Below are 24,341 nucleotides of genomic sequence, written 5' to 3'. Positions count from 1 at the left end.
ATATCGATCCGCGTTCTTAGTAACAGACGAACGATACAAATCTAGTTTGAGATTCTTTATTTTTTTACTGTTCAAATCACATTTCGTTAGGGAATGGAAGACATCTGTTGCCATGTGTCTCGATCATGTAAACCATTCATATGTATTGATTCTGTAGTTACAATGGGAAGTTTAACTATTGTACTGCCTGTTAACTCCGTACCACCTGTCAACTCCGTATTGTCTGTTAACTCCGTACTGCCTGTTTACTCCGTACTGCCTGTTAACTCCGTACTACCTGTCAACTCCGTAATGCCTGTTAACTCCGTACTGCCTGTTTACTCCGTACTGCCTGTTAACTCCGCACCACCTGTCAACTCCGTATTGTCTGTTAACTCCGTACTGCCTGTTTACTCCGTACTGTCTGTTAACTCCGTACTACCTGTTAACTCCGTACTGTCTGTTAACTCCGTACTGTCTGTTAACTCCGTACTGCCTGTTAACTCCGTACTGCCTGTTAACTCCGTACTGTCTGTTAACTCCGTACTGCCTGTTAACTCCGTACTGTCTGTTAACTCCGTACTACCTGTTAACTCCGTACTGCCTGTTAACTCCGTACTGTCTGTTAACTTCGTACTGTCTGTTAACTCCGTACTGTCTGTCAACTCCGTACTGCCTGTTAACTCCGTACTGTCTGTTAACTCCGTACTGCCTGTTAACTCCGTACTGCCTGTTAACTCCGTTCTGTCTGTTAACTCCGTACTGTCTGTTAACTTCGTACTGTCTGTTAACTCCGTACTGTCTGTTAACTCCGTACTGTCTGTTAACTCCGTACTGTCTGTTAACTCCGAACTGTCTGTTAACTTCGTACTGTCTGTTAACTCCGTACCACCTGTCAACTCCGTACTGTCTGTAAACTCCGTACTGTCTGTCAACTCCGTACTGTCTGTCAACTCCGTACTGTCTGTCAACTCCGTACTGTCTGTTAACTCCGTACTGTCTGTCAACTCCGTACTGTCTGTCAACTCCGTACTGTCTGTTCACTCCGTACTGTCTGTTAACTCCGTACTGTCTGTTAACTCCGTATTGTCTGTTCACTCCGTACTGCCTGTCAACTCGGTACTGCCTGTCAACTCGGTACTGCCTGTTAACTCCGTACTGTCTGTTAACTCCGTACTGTCTGTCAACTCCGTACTGTCTGTTAACTCCGTACTGCCTGTTAACTCCGTACTGTCTGTTAACTCCGTACTGTCTGTCAACTCCGTACTGTCTGTTAACTCCGTACTGCCTGTTAACTCCGTACTGTCTGTTAACTCCGTACTGCCTGTTAACTCCGTACTGTCTGTTAACTCCGTTCTGTCTGTCAACTCCGTACTGTCTGTTAACTCCGTACTGTCTGTTAACTCTGTACTGCCTGTTAACTCCGTACTACCTGTTAACTCCGTACTGCCTGTTAACTCCGTACTGTCTGTTAACTTCGTACTGTCTGTTAACTCCGTACTGTCTGTCAACTCCGTACTGCCTGTTAACTCCGTACTGTCTGTTAACTCTGTACTGTCTGTTAACTCCGTACTGCCTGTTAACTCCGTACTGCCTGTTAACTCCGTATTGTCTGTTAACTCCGTACTGCCTGTTTACTCCGTACTGTCTGTTAACTCCGTTCTGTCTGTTAACTCCGTACTGTCTGTTAACTTCGTACTGTCTGTTAACTCCGTACTGTCTGTTAACTCCGTACTGTCTGTTAACTCCGTACTGTCTGTTAACTCCGAACTGTCTGTTAACTTCGTACTGTCTGTTAACTCCGTACCACCTGTCAACTCCGTACTGTCTGTTAACTCCGTACTGCCTGTTAACTCCGTACTGTCTGTCAACTCCGTACTACCTGTTAACTCCGTACTGTCTGTCAACTCCGTACTGTCTGTTAACTCCGTACTGTCTGTCAACTCCGTACTGTCTGTTAACTCCGTATTGTCTGTCAACTCCGTACTGCCTGTTAACTCCGTACTGTCTGTCAACTCGGTACTGTCTGTTAACTCCGTACTGTCTGTTAACTCCGTACTGTCTGTTAACTCCTTACTGTCTGTTAACTCCGTACTGTCTGTTAACTCCGTACTGTCTGTTAACTCCGTATTGTCTGTTAACTCCGTACTGTCTGTTAACTCCGTACTGTCTGTTAACTCCGTACTGTCTGTTAACTCCGTACTGTCTGTTAACTCCGTACTGTCTGTCAACTCCGTACTGTCTGTCAACTCCGTACTGTCTGTTAACTCCGTACTGTCTGTGAACTCCGTACTGTCTGTCAACTCCGTACTGTCTGTTAACTCCGTACTGTCTGTCAACTCCGTACTGTCTGTCAACTCCGTACTGTCTCTTAACTCCGTACTGTCTGTCAACTCCGTACTGTCTGTTAACTCCGTACTGTCTGTTAACGCCGTACTGCCTGTTAACTCCGTACTGTCTGTTAACTCCGTATTGTCTGTCAACTCCGTTCTGTCTGTTAACTCCTTACCACCTGTTACATATGTAACTTCTTACTACATTTGTACCTATTAATTTCATACAGCCTGTTAACTGTTAATTTCATACAGCCTGTTAATTCCGTACAGCCTGTTAATTCCGTAAAGCCTGTTAATTCCATACAGCCTGTGAATTCCGTACAGCCTGTTAACTGTTAATTCCGTACTGCCTGGTAAATCCGTACTTTCTGTCAACTCCGTATGGCCTGTAATGCGCAGTTTTGGATATAACCAGAGAAGTTTACAAAGTGCGTGTAAGTACTACAGATGTGAATGAAATTGTATTCAAATTAAAAAGGATGATTTCATTTTTTCAACGACTGAAGCCATGTTTTACTAATGCAGCTAAAACATTTGAATGGATTTAATTATTTGTTTTAGAGGTTAAACGTACTCACAACAGCCAGGCTGATTTGAGGACGGATATCACAACGCTATAGAAAAAAAGCACCACAAGTCAGAGCTGTGACGAAAGTAAACATTATAAGAGTTTCAATGGGAGCATACATCTACATTTGTATTTTGGCCTTTTGAATGCCCCCTAAATAAAAGACACGGAGAATTTCCCAGATTCTTCAGGGCGCTCACTTTTATACGCCTTCTATGATTGCTGTGGAATACAGCTCTCCAATGTCCCCTGATAACAAGACTAAGGGGAACACTTCCCATACTCTGCCCAATATCAGTCGCCTCTTACGAAATGAAGTGATACATACATGTAACTGGCTTTTCCCCCTGCTCATGCAATGATACCTTTCTACTGCGTACTACTAGAAGGTATTTAATTTTATCTTTCATCATTTCTACCTGGTGTTGTGCCTTTTGAAAAAAAAACCTTATACAATGAATATCGTAAGATCAGGATTCTTTGTCAATGTCGTTATAGCTTCATGTGCTACATTCATTGATTAACTCATTTTTGTATGCGAATATGAAATGCTTCATTATTGTGCGTGATGTGAAAATTGAGTATCCTTGGCAGAAATGTACAGCCTTCATCTAGATATACCTGTGTATCTTTTACTAAAGAAGTTGTAAACCGAGACTCTACGAAAGCCGGTCGGGGCCATTTATGTAGAAGAAAATAATATTTTTTTCGCGTTATTACGCGAAACTAACGCGTTATATCGCGAAACTAACGAGTTATATTGCGAAACTAACGCGTTATTACGCGAAACTAACGCGTTATATCGCGAAACTAACGCGTTATTACACGAAACTGACGCATTATATCGCGAATATTTAAGCATTGATGTCATTTTTGTTTTTAGTTTCATCGGGGTATGAAACAAATTTTGTTTGCAAACTGTATGAATCCGCGTAGCATATTCTTACAGAAGTTTGCAAACAAAATTTGTTTCATACCATGAAACTAAAACATAATTGACATCAACGCTTATAATTAATTTTTGAAAATGATTTTCTAATTTAAAACATGTTTTATGTACAATTTTACTGGTTTTAAATGGGATTCTTTTTCTCAAATCAATACGCAACGTCAATTGTCGTATTGTGACGTCACATTTTTCGCGCCATTCTCGGAATTAATGAAAAGAATTTTTCGACCAATCACATTTGAGTATTTACCATGAAAACAAAGAAAAATTAATTATATATATATAAATATAAGAAGTATCGGCTACTTTTGCACATCGACATAAGGCATGACAGTTAAGTGAGATTTTATTTTGAGCTTGGCCTATCCCAAGCTGAAATTATGAGTTTTTTAGCAATTGGTAGATAGAGTTGTTCTAAGCAATTCAACACTTAAACGATATTTGAGACGACAGTGTTTAACAATAAGGAAATGAGTTCTCGGATATAAATGTATACAATGTTGCATTATTCATTCTCAATTAATTACAAAATTCTCGATGGAAAAAATCTTTGTTCTCGCCCTCCATCTTTACAGTCAGTATCTGATACTCTGAAACCAATTCACTGTCGTCTTATATAACATGTTTTCAGGTGAATATGATGATTTATAAACGCGAGAAAATGATATTTCCCGAGGCCGAAGGTCATCATATTCACCTGAAAACTGCTTTATTATATGACAAAACTGCAACATTTTCATATTACAGAATGATTCTCATTACCTCTCAAAGGATTGAATAAATAATAGTGATCGACTGTAGAAAAGTTCAAAATGACAATAAATAAGTCAACGTCAGCAATTAATTTAAACTTCATTATTCATTATTGCTTAAATTTCAACAACAAAATGTAAATGCTACAACATCAAAAGCGTTTTATTCCGTTACTTATAATGTCATTCTGAGTATACATGTAGGTACATCCAGACCCTAAGTTGACAACACTTTTTAAATAATAGCATGTTTCATCAGACAGTGTAACAGGTTTTCCTTCATACTCCGTGAGTTGAATCCCGTCCAGTAACTGAATCTTCCTAACATCATATATGATACGATTTGTTTTGTAACCGCATCTCAGTGTCCCCGTCTTTGATATCTTTTAACTTGGCTGAATGTCATACATTTAATATTATATAATGATACTACGCCTAGACTGTGTTATTTGGTATGCAATACACATTTTGTTATGGAGGAATACATCACTTTGTGAGTGTGTATCGGTATGTGAAATGGTTCTCTATTACTAGGTTTTAGAAGTTAAGTCGATATGAAAAGAAGTGGTGTGGTTTTACCCGGCATATTTACATATCTTTCCTTGTGTGCACCGAAGCGTTTACGGAATACCCGCTTGTGGCTGTATAAGTAGCGTCAGGTCCTTCTACTACTACTCTACAAGGGCAGGTTTCTGGACACAGGAAAATACCAACAGTATTGATCAAAAATGGCGGCGCCCGTGTATAATTACGCATATCCTTCTCAGGGACAACACGGGCAGTATAACCCAGCATTTCAGTATGGATATCCACAGCAGGCACCTCCCAGCTACCAACCTCCGGCACAGCCCAGTGCACTGGTAAATATCTCATTTATAATACATGTTAGAGGCGGAATCAAATGTTAATCTAAAACTATTCGTGTTTTGTATATTGGATATGTCGGTCACCACAGTGTGTGTATGACACTAATAATCCCACTACTCTGTGGCCGAGGGGCTCCTCTTCATATTTAGGGCTGACATTCAGTAGATATGATATTCTATATATAGAACTAAAGGTACCGTTGATGTAATCATTGATTAATATAATATTTATTCCGAGCTTATTACTTTGAAAGATGTTTTGTTGTTTTGTAGAAGGGGATATATATTTCTGAGTGTAAAAACATCAATAAGAATTGATAAAAAATCTTGAAATTTCATAGACATTTTAAATAAATAAATGAAATAATTATTTGAAAAAAAGAAGAAATGAACCACTTTGATATGAAGGATAAATAATTTGAGAGAGGAGGTAGCTTTTACTGATTGAAAAAATTACTTTAAAAAGAGAGAAGTTGTTACCAACTGCATCAGATAAGACAACTCCACGGCCCTGACAGCTCCACGGCCCTGACAACTCCACGGCCCTCCTAGTGATCATCTGTACTACACAACAGTAATTGGTATATAGATACAGATGTATATTACAGATAACTGCATCCTTCAGTCTCACTTAAAATAATGTGCCGTGCGTTATCACAGTTAGATTTTGACAATACAAGCTACATTTGTATAATATGTAATAAGTATCTTATCATGGAAAACTGTCTGGTCAACACCATGATTTTATTTAGAAATATTTTGGAAATAGTTTATCACCCTGTGTGGTATAACTTCCTATTCGATGCTAGTTACGCCTTATGGTTCCGTTGTCACCACCGTTGTTTTTATTTGGGAATGTCACTTAACCCGAACTTGACCTAGATTTAGCAATGGATCTGAAGAAGTTTACTATTCCGGAACCCCTGAACCTTTGTCAATTTAATTTCTGAAGGATTTACAAGCAAAGATATTTTGTTCGTACCTTGCCCTCGTTTCGTCGATTTAAGATAGAATCATGGTTTTGGCATTCACGTTTTTTTTTATACTAGATGAATTATTTTTTCTCTCCCATAATTGAATAAAAACACTTATGTCATACACAACATGTATGAACATGTGGTTTATAGCTGGTTGGGGATTTTCGACCCTCGACATTTAAGTATAAATAAAAAGACGTTGAAAGGAAACATTACGTCAACATTCAAGGGAATTTATATAGTACCTTATACAAACCCTCTGTTATTACATCTATTACAAAACGATAGTATTTCTAGCGACGTCACTCACCATGTTTGCAATTCACCTGTGACTTTGATCTATTTATAAGCGTTTTTCAATACAAATTTATTTTATTTAACAACAATTGCCAAACAAGTCATGTAAACTTATATTAATCTCGCCTGTTGGCCTGGCTTGAAGCGCGCGAGAGTTATTACTGTGGGAGGGAACTGGAGAACCTTGGGGAAAACCCCGGTTCTTTTAACGTCCGATCGGGAAATCGAACCCCGGCCGTCTAGGTGACAGGCAATTGTGTAACCCCATTGCTACACCTCCACCTAAAGCATTTAACTATTTCGAGCAGGCTATCATATGTCATCATATTTTCACACGCTAGTGGTATTTAAAATTTGTACTACAGTTTATTTTAAAATGATTTACAAGTTTTCATAGAAGTTAGATCCAGCAAGAAGAACGAATCAACCATCATTTAACATGGCCATGGTTTTCCAATTCAGTAATGATATAATAATAAGCTTAATGTTAAGAAAAATATTCAGTTAGGCGTATACAGTTTAATCTAGAATACACTCAAAGCATTAGAAAGACGTAGTGTTGGATTTATGAACCATGGTTGAGAAAAAAAATCGTTATTGACAATGATAATGTTGGTATTTTAAACCAGACTGTTTCATGCATCAACGCTGATGTCTCTTCATTACCCGAGTTATTTGAGATCACGAATAACTAATAAAGAAGACCATACCATACCTTTTATTTAAAATATATGTTTTCGGTGTAAGACAATACCTTAGAACCTTTATTGCTAGGTAAATACTAATGCAACAGGAAACATAAGAAAATAATGCATTTAATTTCATAAATAGATTGATAGATAAATAAACCAATAGAAATAAATAGATATATCATGTCAACTTATACAGAATACAAAGAGTGAAAATACTAATGGGTTACATGTGAAATAATGAATAAAGGCGAAATGTGAAAATAAATTGAACACAATCAAGGTCTAGAATGAAACCTCAACATTTATTCATTTTTTTTTCTTCTGACGAGAGAGCTCATGCAGTTTATATTCGATGTGTTTTCAGAGAACACATTATATGCCGATTAAATCATGGTTTTACAGGTTTTCACATTTTTTTTGTAGTGTTGCTGGCAAAATTAGATGAGTCTTAAGTAGTCGTTTTGCCTTAAAGTTCCAAAAATCAATGTCTTGTTTACATTCCAAGCATACAAATGAGTTATCTTATTTTTGTTAGTATATATGTGAATTGTGATATAGACATTGTAATAGTTTTTGTCCGATTTTACATTGAAATATTCTTGTTTCTTTAACTTTCGATTTATGTTCTTTTAGTTTATGTAAATAATCAAACGACTTGATTTCATGAGCCAATATCAAGGTTACTATGGCATTGAATGATTCATTAGTTTTTGTAACTGATTGCTATCCTGGGATAGTAATTCATTATGTCAATGTAAATAAATTCGTTACTAAAAATAGGAATTATAATATTATGTCTGAAAAATATTAACTTTTCGCTTTCGTTCATTGCAGTGTGTTTCTATATGTCGGGACGGTATAGAACCTTGCACTATATTTTATCTCTAATGGTATATAATTCCTTCTATCGAGATAACCTTTTTTCGAATGTAAAAGAAGTTTTGAACCTTTTTTCGAATGTAAATGAAGTTTTGAACCTTTTTTCGAATGTAAAAGAAGTTTTGAATTATAAAATGAATGTATTTGCCGTGAATTGTGGTCATCTAAAACTTTTTTTATATTTAGAGCTGGATGATTTAAATTATATTCATTCTCCTTTTAAACAAAATACGCCGTTTATTGTTTAATGTCATACCTACAGCTTAATGAGCTGTAAATCTTTGTGTTATGTCTATTTTTATCATTGTCAATATTCCCAAAACGTTCGCCATCCTTTGTATTCACGAAACGTTGCGTGATAGTGGGGAAACATTTCCCTCACCTACTTACAACACTACTCATTATTAAATTCCACAGATGTCTTGAAAGCGTTTGAATGTGTTGTTTTATACATATTTTAAAAACATTGTGATAAAATAAAAGTTCAAGAGTAACACTATAACACAGCATAAGATAATGCATTATATATTTTTGTAAAAGGACATTTTATTTACACTACTGACAAAACTTGCTTCATGTCAAATTGTATATTGATGAGGAATTAGAGTTAAAGTATTGGATATTAAAGGTAAATCAATCATGTGTATCTAACCGTATCACGGGACTTACCGACACCTACAGCCACTTTAACATACACTAAGGACTGTAACCAATGGTTGTATGTTTACAGGTAAGACAAAATCACAGGTGACGAATACGAAACCATGTTAAAAACTAGGATATGCATGCTTACACATTCAAATATCACGTGGGACAATTTTCATTATCATGATTGCCCGAAAACATTTCTCCCTGTCGTAATTTCTCGGAAAAATGCAATAGTTGTCACCATATATGTACAAATCCTTCCCATTTTGCTGAGTCAGAATCTAAACGGTCTACAACAAGGGATGCGGATGCTGTTTATTGATTATCGCCCGGACTTATATGTAGGACGAGATATACTGCAGGGTTCTTCACACAGACGTGGGTTAATGTCGTACTTAACAAAGCCACCTTGAAATATTAACAGGAACTTGTTTAGCTATACCTAACAGCGGACTATAGCTTGGAATATCATTACAGTCAGCATTGTTTTGTTTTTGTATGTTGTTATGTAAACAAATCCAACCACTACCTGACTTACTCGTCAGCACAAGACTGAGCTGTTTAGTCTGGTACCTCTTTTATACCTGTATTTTATCTGCTTAGCCGAGGGAAGCCATGCAGGTTGGAGATCTGGAGTTGGATACCTCGGGGCCGGGCTCAGTCTATAACCCCCCTGACGGTGGCTGTCGGGCGTGGATGATCGTGCTGGCCTGCTTCATCATCAATATGTGCAATGCTGCTGTGATTATGCTGATAACTCTTGTTTTCAAGGGATTTCGCAGATGAATTTGGTAGTGATAAAGCGAATGACATCCTAGAAGCATTTGATGCTGTTCGAAAATTAGGAGGTAAGATTGTAAAACATTCGTGGAATTTCGACGGACATTGCATTTGTTTATTTAGATTAAAAATAATGACCGTGTCCGTCCATAAGTTAGTTGTTCCGTTCGTTCTTCCGTTAACGATCCTTGTTTTTGTCATGCACTCGTGGTAGTATTAGGCTATGATTTTGACAAGTAACCATGCAAAGAGATATAATGTCGAAAATTAACATCTATAGTTATTAACTATAATCAATATATGGTAAAAGATACAGAGAGATACGTCATTATTATGTCAAAGATATATGAATGCCGTTATGTTCACAAGTATGTATTTCACGCCGTATGGACATTTGATAGACCTGATTTAACTGATTCTGTTGTACCACAGTATTAATGGGAAGTGAAAATATCACTGGATGTGTTGTTTAGATGACGCTTTAAGGTGGCCGTCGGATTTGTATTGTAGAAAGCATTGGAATCATCATTATGATGAAACATATTCGACTTCGGGAAATAATGGTTTACACTTAAACAACAAATTAGAACCCTTGTACAATTATAAACGCATCTACTAATGTCTTCGCACATCCAAAACTTCAGCTATCGCACTGCAATATGAGATAAGATATGGGGTCCATATACATTTATTAAATTAAACAATTCCTGTTTTTATTCAAAAAGTTGGTATACATATACACATTATTTTAAAATTTGTCTCATGTTATTATTTTCATGTATGAATTATACACCAAATATTAGTTTCGAGCATTTTTTGTTAAGATTTCTTCAAATCAGCTGTTCACCTTTTATGATAGTGAACAAGAAACGATAATCCTTTGCTCATGGAAATGCAAAGATGGCTTTTTTCAACAAATATTGAATATTTTAAATTTGGAATCACATCCCAAGCCGCCACCTAAGTCAGACTTTATCTTTCAATTGAACACATTTATGTCGATGTTGACAACGACGATGACGATGATGATACATGTCGACAATAGTGGATGATGATATATGATTTAAAAAATGTCAAGCATAACGTGTGTTGAGATAATTATGTCTGTGTCTGAGCTGCAACCTGACCAATTTCGATTTTATTTTTCGATTTGTTTTACAGTTGTGGTGGCCGCTATCCTCATGGTGCCTTTAGGATACCGTATCGTAGGTATACTGGGATGTCTAATGTACGGAGGAGGTCTATTTGTGTCGTCCTGGCTCACTAAAGATCAGGAAGACTTCGCTGCCTTCTGTTTAGGAGGACTAACCGGTAAGTCCCAGGTTCTTCTGTTACAGATACTGGAAAGTAGCTTGACCAATTCGTCGAAATGATAAACGATCGAGTCAGCTGATCGGGATAAGTGCGCATTTCAAAATATTGATACGCTACAAAATACAGTTCACATAAAAAAATAAAAGTAATAAACGACACTTATAAACTCCTGTTTGTATTTATTAAAACGCCCAAGTTCGATCAAGGGGAACAACTCATATAACAGGAAAGTAGTTTCGGCAAAACCTTATATTGTCACTGCAAAATATCATACTTTCACTGCAAAATCTCATACTTTCTCGTCCTTGGCATCACTTACGAAACATAAAATGCTGTAACAGTGGATACAGTTTGATTCATTGTTGGCTCAACTGTATATAATGTCTCAATTTGTATTGAAAGTTACCATTATCTTGTGTGTGTTGTGTACCATTCTTCTTAATAAGTTTTAAATGTAAACATCGAGAAATTCGTGAATATATATTTAATTATTGTAAATCTATTGTAAAACCTTTCTGGTCTGTAGTATTGGCAATGCTGCAAACATAATAGTAATTTGTGTATTGAATCTGTTACTAGGTCTCGGGTCAGCCTTCCTCCTCCTTACAGCCATAGTTCCTCCACTGGAATACTTTGCAACAAAGAGACTACGCGCCATCGGTATTGTAAGAGCTGGGGAGGTCCTCGGTGTCATCGGAATGCTTCTTTTGTCCTTAGCACCAACATTCAACAAAGATATTGAACTAAAATTCAAATGGGAACACAACTTCCGGTATCAGTTGATCGCGATAGGTGTCGCTTTCTTTTGTTGTGCCACCCTCACGCCGCTTGAATTGAAGAGCTCCGACAGCAGGACAAACTACGTAGGTCGCATCGTTGGCATTGTGGATTGGAAGTTGTTCAAGGATTTGGTGTTGTACTTACTACTCATCCTGATCTTCCTGGACCAATTTGGTACGTCTGATCTTAATCAGTCAGGTGTATCGTATAAACGGTGAGAAATCGGATCGACTGCAATTAAAAAAATAAAAACATTCTGTTCTATGATGTGCAATTTTTCTTCAACTTTTGGCCAAAATGAAACCATTAAGTCCTTGATCCAAAAGCTTGCTGACTTGATAAAGCTAGATTTCCAGTCTTAACAAGGTTTCTGCTGTTAAACACTACATGGGATACTTCATTTCGATAGTGCTGTTTTGTAGATATGTTGAGGTGCGAGACGTTCAGGAGAATTTAATGGATAGCATTTCCGTTAATTTTTTTATTGATGGCTGAATTGATATGTGTTGTGAATGAGAATTGGTCAAAAAAAATTGTTTTTGTTTGTTTATTTTTTTAAATTTCTTTTACCATTTTAAATCCGGTGTATTAATTTCAATACTTGCTATCCGCTATTTTTTATCATGAATTTATATCTTTTTTGATACAACAGGAAAGCCGTTGCCACTTAATCAATACCAAAAGTTATTGGGCGAAGTTGAAATTGATGACAATGATACAGAGGAAATAATTGAGAGATTGATTGCGGTAGTGGTTCCGTACCTTGGCGAACTAGCCGGACTGATCGTGATGGTTCTGTGTTGCTGTTGGAAGGACCGGGAAATAGGCACTGTCCTTATAACCATTGGAGTAATTAACATCTTGGCAGGTGTACTTGGTTGTGTTGCGCCGTCCCTCAAAACCGTCGGACTGGTGGCAGGATTTGGAGCTCTCTTTGGGTTCAGCAAAGGTTGTATAAATTTATTGATCACGTTAAATACAGTATTGTCATGCACAGATAAATACAGTGCAAAACTTATTATTGCGTAAGCCTACTGGAATAACGTTACCATAATCTGTTGAGAAATATGATCAATTCACGCACTGACCTCCAATAAAAGTCATAAATGCAGTAAAGATTTTTTTTTCAAAAATCAAATGATATGCCTAAATAAAGGAATAAGTGAAACAGGTTTTAAACCGAACTTCGTTTGGTTTTTACTTCTTTATTTTCGGGTGGTTTAAATTTGGATATGAGGTCATGCTTTTGAGAGGTGTCGATTTCCAAGCTGATTTTTTTTTATATATTTTCCAGGAATATTTAACTCGCTGCTGGATAATACTATACCGGATACGTTTGGTAAAGGACACGTCCGTATCGTTGAAGGATTGTTTGGGTTGATGGCTGGTATCGCTGAGTTGGTGGTAACCCCCGCAGAAGGTATGTAAAAGGCGGTGATGGATCATACACAATACACAACAAGTTTTAATATATACGTAAAATGAACAACAGATGTTGATATATATATTTAATAAGTAAATCATGTTGGGGTATGCACAAAAGGAAACCGTGTTGAGGCATACACACAATAAACAATATGTGATATATCATTGAACCTGTCCAAAATAAACGTAAGTGATAACACATGTAAAATATTACAATATTGATAACCTTCAGAAGTTACATAAAACAAAGAGGAAGTAATAATCAAATCGTGAGTAAATATGCCAACAGAATTAATAATGTGTTTACAAAAATGCGTAGACAATACACTCAGAATATGTACAAGAAAGATTATATACAGTAGGTAAGGTTTCTGCGCACCCTACTTGATCCCATATATTTCATTACTGTGTCAGCCTTTTAAACATTTTGCAGTAGGCGAATGAACGCTTTTGTACATTTGAGTGGATATAATTTTATCTTTATATTTCCGCTAATATTTAATAACCGGGAACAGTACCAACTATACAGTGGCAAAACTTAATGAATTCTTGTTATTTTCTTAAGCATCAGAGAAAACATGGTGACTGAGTAAAGAGAAGGGAGATAAGCCTGCATATAAATGACAGATTATATTTATACCTCATTTGTGGAATAAATGTAGATTGGGAAAATTATTAAGACTGGTCTAAATAGATATGATATTTCTCTTGTATGCAAAACTGCGTTTTTAGTTACATTTATGTATATCATGTATATTCTGTAACAGTTATCTATTTAAATAAATCTTTCTACTTATATATAGCATGCATGTTCTGTGATAGTTATCGATATAAATAGATCTTTACATTTATATATAGCAAGCATGTTCTGTGATCAATGTAAAATAAATCCTTACATTTGTAGAGGAAATATTGGATACTGAGGAGAAGGATCCATGGAAGTTGTCATTTTACATCGGTGGAGGTATTGTTATCGCTTCCGGTATAGGGGCCATCTTGACACGATTCAAAGAGCCGCAGGAGTATAAATAGATTTGGCGTCACTGCAGTTCAGATTGTTTATATATTAACACCGACAAGATAATTGTGTTGATTTGTCTGCTGCTTGTGAAATGTACACAACTTATTATCCCATGTATCATTTTATTTTAAATATTTATTTAAAGAGTCTTCGAAAAACAATTTAACAAAATGTTGGATTGAGGTTAAATCAAGTTTTAGCTTTTAATTTGATTAATAAACTTTAATCTAGATTCTTCTACGGGCATAGCAACCTAATGATATTCATTCGTCATAAAATATTGAGTAAAAATATGATTAACATTTGTGTCTTTTACATTGATAAAATAATATATGAATATAGTGACATTTCTATCATATACGGGATAGTACCATATATGACGGTAACTTCATTATTCAGGCATGTAAGTCGTTTAATTTAGATTAATCGTCCATACAATCTATATTGAACGTTGAAACATTCTATCCCGATATGGTCCTAAGCAAGCGACAATTTACGGTAATGGAATTTAAATCTATAATTGTACGTATGCTGATGACCTTTCACCTTAAATAACTGTCTCCTCTTCAATGTCCAGAAAGGAATGTTAGGTAAAGGATTATATCGTGAATCGTAACATATTGAGGAATGAACGTAAAGGAGAAAAACTTAATTTACTGTTTAAGTATATGAATATGGTTCCAATTTGCAATCGTTTTCTCTGTTTAACGGCAGCTAGTGATACTGATTCGTAGAAATACACATGGCTAAAGGAATTCTGGCTGGCGAGATAAAAATGCATTGAGCAACATATTTTGTAAAAGTAAAGATGTTGACGCCATATTCAAATTCATATTTTTTTTAATCAGATAAACCGTTTTTGATGCAATAATTATATTTGTATATGAAACATGTTTTCAATACCATACATCTTGGAAAATGAATTTCAATTGTACTGCTTTTGTCGCCGATATAAGAGAAATTACTTGCAATATTAATGTACACCGTTGATATGATGTAATGTTTGTTATATACATCACAGGCGTTTGTATTTTGTTAGCAGGTTATTTGAAGAAAAAATAGATTAGTCCATACCCCTACTACATTAACAGAGTGTATCACTTGAAGATAGGACGATACGTTGACTGTGGAATGGAAGAAGGTTATCTTTCTCAGAGCTGTTTTAAAATGGACAGTCTGATTGGTCGACAACTATGTACATGTATAGTAAGTATTGTGTATGGAACTGTCGACCAATCAGATTGACGGTTGCAAAACTGCTTCGGTTATCATGACCGATTTTGGTTCATTTTTCATCTTTAAATCTTTAACACGACAAAAGAGTAACGAGCATTGATATTTAAGGATTATAAACAAAGGTATGTTTCTGAAGTTTATGTGGAATAATTTTGATAATTAATTGAGATTGATTTCAGAATTCAAAGTGAATCGAAGCTTATCCACAACTTTCAACTTTTATGTGTACATCTTGTTGATAATGTAGGATGCAGACGACTTTGTATACATTATTTATGTTCGATATTGTATTCATCATAGTTTTACTTAAGCCAGTCTGCCTGTGATTGTATCTGTTAAGTTTATTAGACTTGAATACATACTGTACACATAATATGGAAGGTTTGCTGGTGCTTTAGATCGTGAATTTTTAGTTCATAAATCAATTTCGTGCAGACATCCAAGGACACCTTGTGAAGCATGCTTAATCTGACGTGTCAACTCGCTTAGTACATTTTAATGGTAAATATCAAACACGAAAAACGATACGTCTTTTGCAAACAAACATTCCACTTTGTACAGTACATGTCTATATTGTATGTTCATTAAGATATCATTTTACAAACAAATATACTTCACAATAAATATATTTTTAATGTAACACAATTAGCTTTGTGTTGTTTATATTTAACATCTTTGATAGACAAATATTGTACAAATAATTGTTTTGTATTATATACGCTACACAGAAAAGCGAATCTGAAGGATAGCATAATAGATAAACAGAATATATTTTATGCAGAAATGATTGTATGATAGTAATATATTTAACAATATAACCTCTACAAATAATTTTTTCTTCAGAGTATTCAGGCAAACTATTTTCCATGGATTACTGACTTTGCATGCTATTGATATTTCTTGTAAACATACTTACGACCTCAATAGCAGTAAATTTAAAACTGTCTGGTTTTAAACATATATACAATTTTCGAGATAGTATATATATAACAGTAAAACAAAATGTAAGTTTTGGAAATTGGATGGAGTGACGGTTGTATTCATATTTTGAACACGGTTGTGGTTTTGACACTGACTTAGATCGTTACTACATGTATGCACTCTTATGATGGAGCAGTTGGTTACACAGAATTCGGAGAAACTTAGTGAAACATTCTGAGAGAAACACCAAAAGTTCATAGAATGAGATCAGTAAAATATGTATGTGTACTCTTCCTTCAAATATTATTCAGTTTTCATTTCTAATCATATTACAATGCATGTTCCTTGTTATGCTACAAAACGTTAACATACAATATTTGTATAACAATATAATTACCGCATTGCCTAGTCATGATACAATACATGGCCCCTACCAAAACACAATAACTAGTTATGATACAATGTGTGGCTCCTAACACATTGGTTTGTTTGTTTTTGTTTAAAGTCCTATTAACAGCCAGGGTCATTTAAGGAGGTGCCAGGTTTTGGAGGTGGAGGAAAGCCGGAGTACCCGGAGAAAAACCACAGGCCTACGGTCAGTACCTGGCAACTGCCCCACGTAGGTTTCGAACTCGCGACCCAGAGGTGGAGGGCTAGTGATAAAGTGTCAGTACACCTTAACCACTCGGCCACCGCGGCCCCTGGCTCCTAACACAACATAATGTCAGTTATTATACACGTCACCTACTACAACACATTGTCTACTCATGATTCAATACATGTCATATACTACAACCCTCTCTCAGGTAATAATACAACATATGTAACTTACAACAAACTGTCTATGATGCAATACCTGTCACCCACATCAACACATTACCTAGTAATGATACAATACCTGTCACCTACATCAACACATCACCTAGTAATGATACAATACCTGTCACCTACATCAACACATTACCTAGTAATGATACAATACCTGTCACCTACATCAACACATCACCTAGTAATGATACAATACCTGTCACCTACATCAGCACATCACCTAGTAATGATACAATATATGTCACCTACATCAACACATTACCTAGTAATGATACAATACCTGTCTCCTACATCAACACATCACCTATTAATGATACAATACCTGTCACCTACATCAACACATCACCTAGTAATGATACAATACCTGTCACCTACATCAACACATCACCTAGTAATGATACAATACCTGTCACCTACATCAACACATTACCTAGTAATGATACAATACCTGTCACCCACATCAACACATTACCTAGTAATGATACAATACCTGTCACCTACATCAACACATCACCTAGTAATGATACAATACCTGTCACCTACATCAACACATTACCTAGTAATGATACAATACCTGTCACATACATCAACACATTACCTAGTAATGATACAATACCTGTCACCTACATCAACACATTACCTAGTAATGATACAATACCTGTCACCTACATCAACACATTACCTAGTAATGATACAATACCTGTCACCTACATCAACACATCACCTAGTAATGATACAATACCTGTCACCTACATCAACACATCACTTAGTAATGATACAATACCTGTCTCCTACATCAACACATCACCTAGTAATGATACAATACCTGTCACCTACATCAACACATTACCTAGTAATGATACAATACCTGTCACCTACATCAACACATCACCTAGTAATGATACAATACCTGTCACCTACATCAACACATCACCTAGTAATGATACAATACCTGTCACCTACATCAACACATTACCTAGTAATGATACAATACCTGTCACCTATATCAACACATCACCTAGTAATGATACAATATATGTCACCTACATCAACACATTACCTAGTAATGATACAATACCTGTCACCTACATCAACACATCACCTAGTAATGATACAATACCTGTCACCTACATCAACACATCACCTAGTAATGATACAATACCTGTCACCTACATCAACACATCACCTAGTAATGATACAATACCTGTCACCTACATCAACACATTACCTAGTAATGATACAATATATGTCACCTACATCAACACATTACCTATTAATGATACAATACCTGTCTCCTACATCGAATCGACCCGCGATGCTTTTCTGTTAAACCTTTAAGTTATATTATTTATTTATTTATTTATTTATTTGTTCATTCATTCATTCATTCATTCATTCATTTACTTTTAGCATCTGTACACCACCAAAGATGTTTCCTTATTAATCATAATAGGCCCTCGGCGAATTTAGTATCGACCGAGGGGGATCATTTTTACAACATTATGATACTTTTTGTTGTTTATACCTACTATATTTGTGTAACTGTTCCATGTATTATGTCTATATGTGATCGTATGTAATTTACCTGTGTCTTGATAAAGGGGCAGATTGCCTCGAAAATTTGACAATTTACTTGTCTGTACTGTCGTTATTACTACTTGACATATATCTATTTCTAGTAATACGCATCCAACATTTGTTTGTTAGGATCCAGTACCTATATTGGTTTATACCGTCGTTATTACTTACTAGACCCTACCTATCACACGAAGTAATACGCATCATAATCTAGGCTACCTATATTGTGATCCGGTTTATCCAATCCGTTTCTTTTATTTAAGTATATTTTGTTTTCTGTCTGTGTACCCGTATTGTCCCAATATCACCGTAATATTCTGTTGTCTGTCTGTGTACCCGTATTGTCCCAATATCACCGTAATTTGTCTAGTTTACACCTGTTTACATTTAGCCACTGTTACGACAACAATGGATCCTTTAGTCATGTATAAAACAACTAAGAAAGAGGCCCTACGGGTAGTTAATTTACAACACCACCCTATTAATTACAACTCGTACCTACAGGCAGACATCGTTCCTAAAGGCCTACGATTCAAGTGCACACTAAACATTGGCACTATGTCCAATTCAGCCATAGCACGTTCCGATAGGATCCTACATGTTTACCAAATGAAACTATTGCAACACTTACAGGGAGTATGTAGCAAAAAACTGACCACTGCACACAAACGGCTGGCCCAGAATCTTAACAATTTGAAAACTGCACCGGGTTATGATACGAACCCGCTTGTCCAAAAAATACACCATTTTGAGAGCTAAAGACGTACCTCCCTCCGTCAAAAACAAATTAACAAATTCCAACGTGACGGTCTGGGCCAACCACCTGAGATGAACATCACTCCACCAGTAACAAGCCACAAACCCCGAAAGAGAAGACTACGCCCCAAACATAAGGGAACCATGCAAATGGTCAACACAGTTGTCAATCTCTCGGACCACACTCTGAGTGCCCAAGAAAATTCAGTTCTCTCTAAAGGGTTGAATTTCTGCCCCATCCCACGGAATCCCAACAATGCCGAGTTGGTGCAGGATATGGAGAGCTTCTACAGAAGACTCCTTCTTCGCGTTCATTTCGCCAAAGACGAAGACTCGGATGACCCTGACACAGAGGTTTCCCCTGTTAATCCATTTAAGAAAAAAAGCACATGGAACCCTCCACCCAGTAAAGTCCCAGCACTCGAGGCATTCATAGATGCTGTAAAACAGGAGATATCCGATCACACCACCATGACTCACACCCAAAGAGACAACCTAGGGATGGGTGAGCGCAAGGCACTTCAGGCTCTGAAACGCAACACTGACATTGTCATCAAACCAGCCGATAAAGGCTCTGCAGTAGTTGTCATGAACAGAGAGGACTACATCCAGGAGGCCAATTGCCAATTGTCGAATGAGACGTTCTACCGTAAAGTGGATAAGGATCTAACGGTGGAGCATGCTAATAAGGTCAATGCCGCCATCAGCAGGATACAACTTAAAGGAGATATTGACAAGGATACAGCTGAATTCTTGCGCTGCGATTCCCCACGAGCAGGGAATTTCTATCTCCTTCCAAAATTCCACAAGGCTGGTAACCCCGGTCGACCCATCATCAATTCGATTGGCCACCCCACAGAAAAAATCTCAAAGTTCATCGACTTCCACTTGAGATCCCATGTCGAGAGCTTGCCATCTTACTTGAAAGACACCACGGACTACCTTAAAAAGACGCCATGTAGTAATCTACCTGATGACACACTCCTGGTCACCATGGATGTGGTTTCCCTCTACACCAACATCCCACATGAGGACGGAATCATAGCCTGCCGTTCTGCTTGGGACACTCGGAGGAATAAGCACCCTTCAACAGATAGTTTAGTGGAACTTCTTAAGTTAGTGCTCACGCTGAACAACTTTACATTCAACGGAGAGCACTATCTTCAAGTTAGTGGTACGGCAATGGGCACCAAAATGGCACCATCTTACGCGAATGTGTTTATGGGCCATCTCGAGACAAGGCTTCTAATAGCGGCCCCATCGAAACCACTCAGCTGGTTTAGATTCATTGACGACATCGAGATCAAGTGGACATCCGGTAGAGAGTCCCTCGAGGAATTCGTTCGTTTCGCGAATGAGTTCCATCGGACCATTAAGTTTACTGCCGACATCTCCGAAGAGAAAAATACTTTTTTGGACACCTGTTCCACACTCGTCAACGGAGAAATACACACGGATTTATACAGTAAACCCACGGACACTCACCAGTACCTTCGCCCGTCCAGTTGTCACCCACCCCACACTACAAGGAGCATTCCATACTCCCAGATTTTGAGAATCAGGCGTATCGTCTCCGACGACGATGACTTCAGACGTCGTTGTGTAGAGCTTAGATCTCATCTTCTCAATAGAGGATATGGCGCAGCCCTAATAGATCGTGAAATTGATAGGGTGAAAGAATTGGACAGGGCGAGTACACTGGAATACAAAGACAGGCCGAAAACTGGAAGAGTACCTTGTGTGGTAACCTTTCATCCGGGCATGCCCGCATTGTCAACAATCTTCCAGAAACACTGGCACATCGTGTTGTCGTCCAGCAAACTCCAGGGTATTTTCCCGGAACCCCCCATACTAGCTTACCGCAGACCAAAAAACATCAAAGATTTGGTAGTCAGTGGTAATCTACCTTCACCATCTAATGCTTCAGCCAATGGCTGTTTCGAGACGTGTAGCAGTAAGAGATGTAAACTCTGTCCGTACACTCACAACACCAATTCATTCAATTGTGAGACTAATGGACAGAAATACCGCATCATTCAGTCAGTCTCCTGCACATCGGCCAATGTAATATACCTTATTACGTGTGCCAAGTGTAGCATGCAGTATGTAGGGGAGACCAAAACACCACTGAATCTGAGGATAAATAACCACCGTTGTTCTATCAAACAGAAACGCCAGGACTTGCCAGTAGCGAGACATTTCAACATGCCGAGCCACACATGGCACGACATGCAGGTTGTCCCCATTGACCACTGCAGGGGTTGGAATGACCAGCAACGCCTGAATAGGGAACGACATTGGATCAACCAACTACAAACCGGCTACCCACTCGGCATGAATGAGAGATAATCCTACTCATGTTACGTAGTTGAGGGACTCTCACAATAGAAACTCCTCACTATATGTCAAAACTGCAGATTTATTCGCCTATATCATTCACTTGGAGTTAAAATGACGGAATAAATATCTATTCTCGCCACACACAACAAATATCGTGCACAGGTTCATAGCATATAGGAGCACATGTGTTATCAAAGGACCTTACAACGGACGGGGAAACCCCCATCTGGGGGATTCCCGCCTTTTTTTCCACCTGTAGTCCTACGCCATCCTATTTTTAGTAGGGATGTATGATGTTTGTTCTTCAAACATTATTCCTATAATCTCTATTCTCGCTTATAGGAAGTACCCACTCCATATGTTATTTAATCAGACCAACCCCTACAGGCCCCACAAACACACTTTCCTTAGGGACTTGGTTTACATGAAACAGCAGCTGATTGGCTGAATAAGTTGGGCGAGTACATGATGTCGGTTTGTGACGAGTCGTCCTGACATTCGGTTTTCGTCACGATAATAGGATCTTTCGACCACCTTTTCGTTTGGTTTCTAATGTCTAAATTTTACCTTTCTACACAATTACATCTATATGTTTTTAAAACTTGTTCCATTTCATTTAAACGAACTAATTTTAATATGGGATTGGCCACCCGATATTGTCACTGCAACCCGCTGTTTGGGCCGAGTTTTGCGGGACGAAATGTACATATCGAAGAAAAAAACAATAACAAAAACATTCATGACATAACACGCGCTGCCATCACATCGAATCGACCCGCGATGCTTTTCTGTTAAACCTTTAAGTTATATTATTTATTTATTTATTTATTTGTTCATTCATTCATTCATTCATTCATTCCTTCATTCATTTACTTTTAGCATCTGTACACCACCAAAGATGTTTCCTTATTAATCATAATAGGCCCTCGGCGAATTTAGTATCGACCGAGGGGGATCATTTTTACAACATTATGATACTTTTTGTTGTTTATACCTACTATATTTGTGTAACTGTTCCATGTATTATGTCTATATGTGATCGTATGTAATTTACCTGTGTCTTGATAAAGGGGCAGATTGCCTCGAAAATTTGACAATTTACTTGTCTGTACTGTCGTTATTACTACTTGACATATATATATATATAGAATAAAGTTAAAATGTCCATGTGACGGTAAATAATAATAATGAAATAAAAAGTCAAACACAGATCTGCTGTATCCCTAGTACTTTCGCGGCTACATCGTGGCGCTCTTCAGGGGATCAAATTCAATCGGACACCTGGATACATTTTCAAGGTTTGCAAAAAGTTTGGGATTAAAAGATCTTTGGTGAGTAGAATTTCCTTCGACCTTTCTTTTAATTCGTTTAGATATTTCTGTAGATATTAGTTGAATTTCGAAATTCTGACTGCCAAACTTGTCAAATTAGACAGTAACAGGCTACATAACAGAGGCAATATTTATTTTTAAAAAGTCGATATATTTAGAAATACTGGAACAGTTATTTGTTGTTATCTATATTTGAATATATAGCATTGCTTGTAAAACATGTTCATGTTTCTAAACAAAGTTAATCAGATACAGCGGCAGTTTATTTCATGTAAAAAACAGTCTGATCTCTATACAGAGTTACAGTAGACATCAGACATATATCTCTATACAGAGTTACAGTAGACATCAGACATATATCTCTATACAGAGTTACAGTAGACATCAGACATATATCTCTATACAGAGTTACAGTAGACATCAGACATATATCTCTTTACAGAGTTACAGTAGACACCAGACATATATCTCTATACAGAGTTACAGTAGACATCAGACATATATCTCTTTACAGAGTTACAGTAGACACCAGACATATATCTCTATACAGAGTTACAGTAGACATTAGACATCTATCTCTATACAGAGTTACAGTAGACATCAGACATATATCTCTATACAGAGTTACAGTAGACATCAGACATATATCTCTTTACAGAGTTACAGTAGACACCAGACATATATCTCTATACAGAGTTACAGTAGACATCAGACATATATCTCTTTACAGAGTTACAGTAGACACCAGACATATATCTCTATACAGAGTTACAGTAGACATAAGACATATATCTCTATACAGAGTTACAGTAGACATCAGACATTTATCTCTATACAGAGTTACAGTAGACATCAGACATATATCTCTATACAGAGTTACAGTAGACACCAGACATATATCTCTATACAGAGTTACAGTAGACACCAGACATATATCTCTATACAGAGTTACAGTAGACATCAGACATATATCTCTATACAGAGTTACAGTAGACATCAGACATATATCTATACAGAGTTACAGTAGACACCAGACATATATCTCTATACAGAGTTACAGTAGACATCAGACATATATCTTTTTACAG

At 37.0% G+C, this 24,341-nt stretch overlaps 2 protein-coding genes across 2 annotated transcripts; both read left to right on the top strand.

The window, feature by feature from the left end:
• The first annotated feature begins 5,162 nt into the window (after positions 1-5,162).
• On the top strand, positions 5,163-16,139 carry LOC117335222. Its single transcript, XM_033895210.1, has 7 exons — positions 5,163-5,444; positions 9,547-9,791; positions 10,885-11,034; positions 11,617-11,991; positions 12,470-12,766; positions 13,112-13,237; positions 14,147-16,139. The coding sequence occupies exons 3-7, from the start codon at positions 10,905-10,907 to the stop codon at positions 14,272-14,274; spliced, it is 1,056 nt and encodes a 351-aa protein (XP_033751101.1). The 5' UTR covers positions 5,163-5,444; positions 9,547-9,791; positions 10,885-10,904; the 3' UTR covers positions 14,275-16,139.
• Positions 16,140-19,654: 3,515 nt separating this feature from the next.
• LOC117333942 lies at positions 19,655-21,931 on the top strand. The gene has a single exon (XM_033893361.1). It carries the CDS (start codon positions 19,655-19,657, stop codon positions 21,929-21,931), a length of 2,277 nt encoding a protein of 758 aa, XP_033749252.1.
• Positions 21,932-24,341: the final 2,410 nt, after the last annotated feature.

This window comes from Pecten maximus, chromosome 9 (genome assembly GCF_902652985.1).
Source record: "Pecten maximus chromosome 9, xPecMax1.1, whole genome shotgun sequence".
NCBI lineage: Eukaryota > Metazoa > Mollusca > Bivalvia > Pectinida > Pectinidae > Pecten > Pecten maximus.
The sequence above is the reverse complement of the archived record's forward strand: the minus strand, read 5'-3'. Positions and strand labels throughout refer to the sequence as shown.

Bases quoted from the DNA above. Each gene is read 5' to 3' on its own strand.
- LOC117335222 (XM_033895210.1), top strand. From the start codon at position 10,905: ATGGTGCCTTTAGGATACCGTATCGTAGGTATACTGGGATGTCTAATG. The intron at 11,035-11,616 runs GTAAGTCCCAGG...ATCTGTTACTAG, and splicing joins CTGTTTAGGAGGACTAACCG to GTCTCGGGTCAGCCTTCCTC. The intron at 13,238-14,146 runs GTATGTAAAAGG...TTACATTTGTAG, and splicing joins GGTGGTAACCCCCGCAGAAG to AGGAAATATTGGATACTGAG.
- LOC117333942 (XM_033893361.1), top strand. From the start codon at position 19,655: ATGAACATCACTCCACCAGTAACAAGCCACAAACCCCGAAAGAGAAGA.